Source organism: Letharia columbiana (assembly GCF_014066305.1).
Source record: "Letharia columbiana isolate WasteWater2 chromosome Unknown Sc0000012_s1, whole genome shotgun sequence".
Taxonomy (NCBI): Eukaryota; Fungi; Ascomycota; class Lecanoromycetes; order Lecanorales; family Parmeliaceae; genus Letharia; species Letharia columbiana.
This window is the reverse complement of record NW_023501051.1, coordinates 123,856-134,653: the sequence shown is the minus strand read 5'-3', so window position 1 is coordinate 134,653 and position 10,798 is coordinate 123,856. Positions and strand designations below refer to the sequence as shown.

The window sequence follows — 10,798 nt, the reverse complement described above, 5'->3', positions numbered from 1 at the left end:
GAGGTCGAATGGGGATGGACTGGCAAATGTCGCGTGCTCGATGCTCCGCTGATGGGATGTAGTAATTGGGAAGATTTGAGAGCTAGCGGCACGCGTGTGATCGTACAGTCCACTACACTAGCTGAACCTGCGATGCATACATATGCTGACCAATCTGGCCTGCTTGTCCAAAAGCTGCTGCTCCGGAACATTTTCTCCCCCGACGCCGCGACAGTTCTGATGCAATAGGTCCTTCACTTCTTCGTCCTCTTTCCCCCAAAATGAGCATCCAACGTCCCCTGCCCCTTTCTCTTTCTCTTTCCAGGACTCTTTCCCTCTTGATCACCGCCTTTCGTCTCCCCACCAACCTCCGCTGCCTCGCCCTCATCCTGATCAACGCCCATGTCGCCACTCGCCTCCTCGCCCCTCTTCGGCCTTGTCTTTTTCCCCGTCTCCTCACCATTGATCGCATCCTTTGCGCTCTTCCCCTCCGTTGGGCCCTCGGCCGAGTCAGGAAAGAGCTCGCGCCATGTCCCATCTTTGACTTTGAGGTTATCACCGTAGAGGTTAATGTGGTATGCGCTTTTCATTGCATCTAAGCAGATAGAACGGCGAGCGTTAAAATCAAACATAGGTTTCGGATAGACTTTCATCCCTCCGTCTTCCGTCTCCTGGCCGTCACCCTTGATCAAACAACCCGCTTTTTTCTGATCCGCTACAGGCGCTTTCCATGGCTCATAGATGAATTTCTCCGGATAATCCTTGAGCTCAGGGCAAAAGTGCCGTACGAAGTCGCCCTTCGCATCCGTCTTCTTAGGAAACGCGATTGGCGAATAGCAGCGATAGAATTGCGAATAAAAAGCTGTGCACGAGAGCCATTGCCAATTACCGCTGTTGCAGGAGACTTCGTGATCGATGAGCCATTCTTCAAAGACTTCGGCGCCACGCTCCCAGTCAATGTAGCAGCCACCACGGGTCAGGAAGCAAGCTACGGCATGACGGCCGAGATGGTGTATCCAACCTTCTTGCCTGAGTTGGCGCATCAGAGCGTCGATCCAGGGAAAGCCTGTCTTGCCCCACTTCCAGCGATCGAACCACGTCTCGGCTTCGGGACTGTCGATATGGTGGTCACCGGTTACGAGGCCATTGGACGGATCGACTTTGGAAGGGAGATGCCAGGGTATGAATCTGCAATGGCTGTTGCCGTGTGTTTGAGCAAAGGAATAGCCGAGAGCCGTTTGAGCTCTACGCAGATTTCGTAGTCAGCAAAGCCTATTCGAGGTAGAAATTGGAGTTGCAAGACAGGTATCGAAAATAGAAAGATCCTTTTGCACCCGAGACAAGTCTTGTGACTCAATCTTACTACAGATTGGAAAGAACCAGCTCCCAAATGTACGTACCCGAAATACATGTCTCTGAAGAGCAGTTGCCCGATTAAGTTCGTAGGGATGGTGCTTTGCTTGCCTTTATACTCCTTGAGTACATCCATTACGCGCCAGTAGAAGAGCCGTACGCTGAGGGAGCCAAAGTGGTGATGTGGAGATAGCAGGGTTGTTGACTGGGGGTCGAACGCTGTGGGTGCTGTTGCGGGTTTGGCAAACGTTGCTGTGTAGGTTTTGTTGGAGATTATCTCGTCTAGGGCGCGTAAGGCAAGGGTCTCACCACCCCGATGCTGGGTTGTTGCAGGTTTGAGACCAAGTTCGGAAAGGGTAGGGACCCCGAAGTCGCCTTCAGGTCCGGCAAGATGGGTGTAGGAACTTTCCATGTCAATGCGCTGGATGTCGTTGAAGTCGGGCTTCGGGGAGGGCGGGGTATGCTCGAAATCAAGGGATGCGTTGCCGGGGTCGGGAAGAGACTCTGGGGTTGGGACTGGTTTTGCGACTTCGTCCAGCTTCTCTGCTGCCTGAAAGGTATCAGCACGATACTTCTCGCGCAGATTCAAGGACGCTCCCCGTACATGCTGCACCTGAGTGATACTCATAGTCGGCTTTCCTCCATTCGCCTTCACCAGCTCGTCCGGATCATATAGCGTCCTGCCCATCTTGACAATGACCTCCACTCCTGCCTCTTCCGCTTGCTTGATAACATCTTCGTCTCTTTGTCGGGCATATGCATCGGTATCTTTCTCGAAGACCAGATGCGAGATCTTCCACGCCTTGAACAGCTTCGCTAGCACCGTCTGCGGTGCTTCCCGGAGGACGAAAAGCTTCGACTTGGGATTGAGCTTGGTGATGGAGGCAGAGAGGTCGGATTGGCAGTCGAGTCTAAAGAAGAGTGCACCTAGGATCAATGAAAAAAAACAGCCATTGGAATTGAAGAAAGGGTACCTACAGATACTGCCATCTATTCGGCCCTACCCTCGCACGGTATACATAATGCGGATCCCAGCACCATATAGGATACAAACATTCAGGCTTCAGGTCAAGGGCAGCTTTCAGAGCTGGGGAATCATGTAATCGAAGATCGGTCCGGAACCAGTAGAGGACCCTTGGCTTAGCTGGCACCATGCTGAAGGGCCGGTACGAAGGATGGAGTTGAGGTTGAACTTGAGGTTGAAGTACCTAGAAGTTGAGGTGTTTGCGCGATGCGCTAAAGCTGAATGATTGGAAGCCATACCTTCCTTTAAAGTACTTACTTTACTATCCAAATGTCGCCCGCGTTCCTGAAAATCAATAACATCATTACATCATCATCGATCAAGCAAAGTATTAAAAGAAGATTTAGTTATCGATTTAAAACTATATAGCTATTATATCTATAATAAGTAGTATAAATTAAAGTAATACTTCGTATATTAGAAATATAGTTATCTATCGTACTATATACTCTAAAAAAAATTACTTAGTATACGGGAAATGCTTAGAAAAGTATTATTATAAAGAATATATGATTAATACTCGTAAATGTCTAATTTACGAGAGATTATATAAGGCTTAAAATAAGATATATATAGTAAAGAAGAAAGAGATAGCGAGAATAAGAATAGCGAGATAATAGACTTTTTTATAATTTATAATAATAAAGAAGATATTGACTAGCTATTAAATAAGCGATTAATTAAATAATTACTTTTAAAATATATCTAATTATAGACGAAATAAGGAATTTTTTTTAAGATTAATATTTACGCGCGATAAGTTAATAGATAGAGATAAAATAGTTAATAGAGAAGAAATTAGAGCGCTAAATCTTAAAAGAATTATTATATTAAATCTTTAGTTAAGTAGAAGAAGATATACTTTTATATTACTAATAAAGACTTTATCTAGAAATAAATTACTCTTTAAAGTAGTAGATAAAGTTAAATAATATAAAAATAATATAGCGATAAAAGAAATTAATAATCTCGAGGATAATAGATAGTCTCTAAGTTAAAAGAGTGATAATAAGAGAATTACGATCTCTATTAATAGAAATAAAAAGAGATATATTTAATTTATTAATAACTAAAAAAAAGAAGAATACTTAGAAAGAGAATATAAATTTTATAAACTAAGCGGAGCGAGTAAGTAATATTAATAATAATATTAAGAAATAGTAATATACTCTAGTTAGCTATTAATACTATAATATAATATAAAAAAATTTAAAATAATTATAATAGAACTCTTCGATAATAAAAAGATTTATAATATCGATATAGTAGTAATTTAGAAGCTTTAGAGAAATACTAATATAAATATATTATATTATTCTCTAAAGAATAGATTTAACTTAATTTATTTCTATTATAATAATATATAAGTATACTTCTATATTAATAAGAGAATATTACTAAAATAATAATATTTATTATATTATTTATTAAATCTCTATACTCTTAATATTAAGTTTGAAAATAATAGAATTATACGTATATATAATATCTATAACCTCGATAATTAATAAATAAACGAACTTAACGAACTATATAAGACGCTTATAAAGTCTAAAAAAAATGAATAGATTATACTAGACGATTTTAATCTTTACTATACGATATAGAAGAAATTAAATACTTATATCGATAAGAGAGTAGAAGAACTAATATTTATAGCGGAAGAATTCGCTATAGAATAAGTATTATTAATAAAAACGATAATATATAAAGAAAACTATTAAATAATAATAGACTTATTATTCGCTACTTTAGTATTAATAATAAATATTATTAATTATAATATCGAAAACGATTTTAAAAGCGAATCTAATTATCTTTTAATTCTTATAAAGCTTAAGTTAGCTATAATAGAGTTAATATTAATAATATATTAAAACTTTAATAAACTAAATATCGAGGTCTTAAGAGAGATACTCGCTAGAGCTATAATATCGAAAGAATATCTAATTAATTCTTTAGAGAATAATAAAAATCTTATTAATAACGATATCGATTATCAAGTAGCGATTATTATTAACTCTATTTAAGCGGCTATAGAGAGTTTATTTTAATTATTAAATTATCGCTACGATCTAGATTAAGATTTATATCGAAATATAAAGAAGTATAAAGATATTATAAATCGCTAAAAAGAAGCTAGAGAATAACTACTAATCGAAAAGATATAGTATATTCTATAGGATATTCCATACTAAGTAATATTATATCGTACCCGAGTATAATATAAGTAGAGTCGAATATCATTTCATTTTTCTAATATAAGTTCGGAATCTTAACGAAATATCTTACGGTATAATATATTTGTAATATTATACTATAAAATAATATATATATAGAATATCTTAATTAAAATTTCTATATTTATAGAATAATTCGATTAAGATATATAGAATATATTTATTCTTCTTTATTAAGAGAGAGAGAATATAAAGAGTAATCTAATATAGCTATTTATCTTTTTATTAATAGTAATAATTAGAATAATAATTAGAACTATAAGCGTCTCTATTCTTCTTTTTAAAATTATAATATAAAAGAATATTCTAAATTTTAAATCTTTAAATATTATAAGAATAAAATTCTATAATTATCTTTATTTATATATTCGCTTTAACGCGTTAAATAAACTTAATAGACTTTATATTTATTCTTCTCTTAAATCCTTCGCTACTCTTCTATTCTACTCTATCGCGATTCTTTTAAATATCTTAAATTTATCTTTATCTAATTAAACTTATTAACTATTTATAAATAAATTCGCTTCTCGAGTTATCTTAGATCTCTTCTTTAAGATTAGATTTATTATTACTAATTCTTTTTAATTATAAATCTATTAATTACTTCTTTATATATTATAAAATATTAGTAATATATTTTAATAAATTTATAAATATTAAATTTATCGAAGTATTTTTTATAAGCTTATTATCTTTATTAATATAATTATTATAAACGTTAACTAAATTTTCACGTAAAGTATTATTAGCTCTTTTAATCTAATCTAATATATTAAGATCTTCTTTAAAATTAAATTTAGCTTATTTAAATTTATTTTCTCGATATTTTATATAAAGAATTATTATTAAAGTATAAAATATCGCTAATAAATAATACTTTTAAGTATTATAATATCTTTTAATTATTAAGAAATATCGCTTATACGTAATAGCTCTCGCGAGAGAATAAAGAATATTATAAGCTATTCGAGTAATTATAGCGTATTTAAGCTTTAATTTCTTTTATTATTTTAGAATTAAAAGATTCGCTAGATTATTAAAAGAAGCTTTATAAAGATTAGAGATAAGATTATAATTAGAATAATAATTAGAAGACTTATTATTTCGTCTATATTACTAAAGCTAATTATATTTATTCTTATTATCTAAATTCTTAATCTCGAATTTTATTACTTAATTAAGCGTATTTTTATTTAATTAATTTATTCGCTTAGCTCTTTATAATTAACTACTTATATTAATATTTTAATAATTTTTAAATATATCTTTAAGCGCTTTCTAATAGATCTTCGCTTATAATTTCTCTCTAATATTAACCTTTTAATTTAATCTCTTTAATTTTATATTATTATAACTTAAATATAGAAGTATAGCTTATTTATATAGATAATTTAAATTTAATTAAATTTAACTATAGTAGATAGCTAATTTCTCATGAGCCGTCTTAAAAACTTTAAGAAATTCTTTTTTCTAAGAAACTCTCTTTCTTCTTAATTTTTCGAGCTTTTTATTTATATAATTAAATAGATAATTATAAATATTAAAGACGTAGTAAATTATAGCCTTCTTTTCTCTACTTATTAATTTTATAAACTTATAAAAAGATTTAGTAAGTTAAATTAAATATTAAATCTATTAGAAATTAATTAAAAATTATTTAAACGCTTAGACTATAATTTCTATCTATAATTATTTTTTATTACTTAATCTTAAATAGATAGTTAATTTATTCTTTAAAAAGTATATAATATTAATATAAAGAAGTAGAGCGCGGATTAATATCTAATAAATTAAATTTTAACGAGTCTTAATATTCTAAAAAAGTTTAAAAAAGTATTTTTAATAATATTACTTTTTTTTAGAAGATTAATATTTATCTAATATTAAAACGTTTTTATTTTAAAGTCGTTTAATTTATAATATAAAAAAGATCTCTTTATACTAACCGCTAGTATTAATATATATAATAATTTTTTAAATCTTAATATAATTAATAATATAATAATTAGAATAATAATAAGAAATATTATATCTTTATTAGAATTATTAATAGATCGATTATATTTATTTAAACTTAATTCTTATCTTCTTTATTATCTTAGCTTCTTTAAAATTTCTTATTTATTAAAATAATTCTAATATTATCTAGAAGTTCTTTTAAAATTAATTAAATAATATACGCTATATAGAGAATATATTATAAATAATTCGAGAATTTAAATTCTTTAATATTAAGTAAGTTATTTATTATAAAAATAAAAAGATAAGTAATTAAATTATCGAAGAGTATACTATTATTATTAGCGTTATTAGTTATAAGTCTAAGTATATAAGATTAAATCTTATATTCTACGAGAATTAAATTAATAATACTTATAAATTTCTAGCTAATATATTTATCTTCGATATATTTAAAATCTATAAAAATCTTATATTATTACTAGTTAGCATTAATAAAAAAGATTAGAATTATTATAAATAATTAATAATTATAAAATAATTAATAATCTAGAGTTAGAGAGACTTTAATATTATCGACTAATAAATTCTTTAGTAATCTTATCTCTAACTCTATAGTTTTTTTTATTAATTAATTCTTTATAGTAAACGAGTAAAGGCCTATGAATTAAATTCATAGTCATTGTTTTAATTAGGGCCTGGTGGGCTATCGAGTAAATAGGTGAGCGATCTTTGGTGAGCGAACTTTGGTGAGCGATATTTGAATTCCTTGCGCTTTAATGATTATAAGACAAATTTTTAAAATTCTTAAAAATTCGAAAAGCGCAAATAGCGCTTCAAAATTTAAAACACAAGTTTCAAAATTTCAATAGAAAACAAAAAAGTTATTACTATTGTGAATAACGTACACCTATAATTTGATGAGGGAGGCGCGGGAGGGCGAGATTTTGATGGTTGCGGACGCTAATTTATTTACCCGCGATGACTTAGCTAATCTAACTAAAGAGCGTAGTGACCCTGAATTTATAATTGGCTGCACATACAAATTTAAGGTTTTCTAGTTCAGCCCTATCTTATTCTTTTATATATACTAATATACTAATATTAATTTTAATTATATATTAGAGTCGAGGTAGCGTAAGAGTCGTAGTATTTTAGAATTATTAGCGATTATAAATAGAATACTAATATTTATAATTTAGCGACGAAATTATTTCGAAAAGTCTTCGCGTATAAGCTTTCGACTTTCTAGTATTATAAGAGAATCTTAATATTATCTTTTCTAGAGTAAATAATAAGCTAAATATTCTATTTATTATTTTATTTATTAATAATCTATATCGTCTAGTTTAGAAATATATCTAATTTTTATAATTATTAATTAGATTCGTTTATTATAAATTACTTAAATTAGATTTCTTAATATATTTCTTAAACTTAATATATATTATTATATCGCTTATTTTATAATCTATAAATAAATAAATTAGAATCTTATTATAGTAATAATAAATAATATATAGCTTCTCGAAATCGATAAGCGTATATTTATTAAATTATATTTACTTCTAAAATTTTCTAATTTCTAAGCCTTAATAAATAAGCTAATAATCGCTATTAAATTTAAACTAATTCTATATAATCTATACTATCTTTATTTATCACTATATTTATTATTTTTTATTATTAATATTAAAAAGAAAGTAAGGTTTATTACTATTTTTATATCGAAATATACTTATTAATATCTTATACTAAGTATTATTAATTAAGAAAGTTAAATTTATATTAAATAAAGATTTAATTAATATCTTAAAATTAAGATATTTAAAGAGAAATTAAAAGAGATATATAAATAAATAAAATATTAGAAATAAAATAAAATTAATATTTAATATATAAATTCTATCTTCTTATTATAATAGAAACTTATATCGCTTTAATAATATATTACTATATTATTTTTAATATTTTAAATTAGAGATTAACTCTTTCTAATTAATATTATAATTAATAACTATATATTTAAAAATATATAATAACGCTAATATAGAATTAATATTTAATATAATTAATTTAAAACTCTAATTAGTCTAGCTATTAATACTTCTCTACTTAATATAATATATACTTAATTCGCTTTAATATTAATACTTATTTATTATTATACTATTTTAATTATTAGAATTAAGAATTATATTTATTTAATTAATATTCTAGTCGCTAGCTATATTAATAAGAGTATATATTAATATCTTAAAATTATTAAATAAATTTTATTAGGCGTTAATATAGAATTAAAATTTAATTTAAACGCTCTAATAATTTAATTAACTAAATTAATTACTATCTAAATCTTCTATATATAAAAATTAAACCTTCTATCGCGCTAAGATTATTTTTAAATTTTAAAATCTTTTTTATTAATATAGCTTTCTCTTATTTAAGTAATATTATAATATCTTTTATTTAAATATTAAAATATTAAAGTATTATATTCTTCGCTTTTAATTAAATAATTTTATCTTTAAATCGATATTTTTAATCTTATAAAAATAATAATTAGTTTATTATAGGCGAAGGCGAAAAAGAAATAATATCTTCTTTTATTTTTAAAATAGAAGGAGAGAAGAGAGTAAGTAGATTAATTATAAGCTATACGCGACTCGATATTTAAAAATAACGAATTAATAAAGTTATAATATTAAAATAAAGAGCTTTTCTTATAATTAATAAATATAAGATTAAATAAAAATTAATTAGATTAATAAGATTATCTTTAATAGATATATCGCGTATATAAAGAATATTGAAATATATAAAATATATATGAAATATAGAAGGAGGCGTATATATATAGCTATAAATATTTAAAGTATATTTAAAATATAGAAAGAAGCGCTTATATATAGCTCTACGATATATATTAATAAAAAAGAAGTTAACCTTTTTTTCTAATTAGCTTTCTAATTAATATTTAAATTTAATCTATCTTTAAATAGTATTTTATTCTAATAAGATTTTAGTTATATAATATTAATTAATTTAATAATAAATACTTAATATTATTCTTTTCTAATCTATCCTCTTTTTTAAAAATTCTTTTTATTATTATAGTATTTATATTATAGTATACTTATTTATTATAATACTATCTATATCTAAAGAAAATAAAATTATTTTCTCTATATTCTATAGTTAAATTAGATTAATAATATTATTTTTATAAAGTAAGTATATATCTAATAGCGCTATATCTCTTAATACGATAATTAATTATAATACTAAGTATAATTTATTAATATATAATATTATTATTTATTAAAGTTATTAACTTAATAGTTATAGAAGCTTAAAAAATTCTTAATAATTTATTAACTATTAATTTAGATTTATTTAAATTATTAAAGTAAAGTAAAGATAAGACTTCGCGAAGATAAAAATTAGAAGATTATATATAAAGTTTAAGAAGTATAATTATAAATAAGAAAAATATATAGTTATATTAATTACGTATATCTAAATTAAATAGTAAATTAATTATACGCGTTAATTATATTATTACTAATTAAATTTTAAAGTTTATATATTAAAGAAAATCCGCGAATTATAGAAGTTAATAAATTTAATTATTTTTTAAATTATATTTATTTAAATAATAAAGAAGATCTTAATTTATATAACTTCAAAATCGATTAATTCGCTTCGAATTTAAATCTCTATATTATATATACTTTAAGAAGCTATAAAGATAAAATTAGCGAGTAATTTTAATAATATAACTTATTCTTTAATAATTATAAATAAAGAAAATTACTAATTAATATTTAGCGATTTAATTATATATATTTTATATAAAAAGAATTACTTTATAATTAAAAGATATATAGCTTCTTAGATAATTACGATAAGATATAAATTTATAAATAATAATATAATATTATTAAAGTCTAGACGTAGTTTTTATAAAAAGAAAATATATAATAAATAAAAGAAAAACTATTCTAAATTAAAGATAAGATATTCTAATTATTATTCTATTTATTATATTTAATTAATAATATTTAACTATTATACTTAATCTAGTAATTTTATATATTTTATATTTATAAAATAAAACTTCTTAAATCGATTTAAATATAGATATACGCTTATAAAAATACTACTACTCTAGTAAAAGAGACTTCTTATTCTAAAATCTATATTAAATCGAAGATTATATCCCTACGTCTAATAGTTTTAA

General features: G+C 25.9%; 1 protein-coding gene across 1 annotated transcript; it reads right to left on the bottom strand.

The window, feature by feature from the left end:
- Window positions 1-233: 233 nt before the first annotated feature.
- Window positions 234-2,486, bottom strand: HO173_004850 (uncharacterized protein; the record flags this gene model as incomplete). The annotated part of the gene is made up of 4 exons (XM_037306768.1): window positions 234-1,224; window positions 1,380-1,882; window positions 1,937-2,243; window positions 2,311-2,486. 4 exons carry the CDS (start codon window positions 2,484-2,486, stop codon window positions 234-236), a joined length of 1,977 nt encoding a protein of 658 aa, XP_037166303.1.
- Between the last annotated feature and the right edge of the window lie 8,312 nt (window positions 2,487-10,798).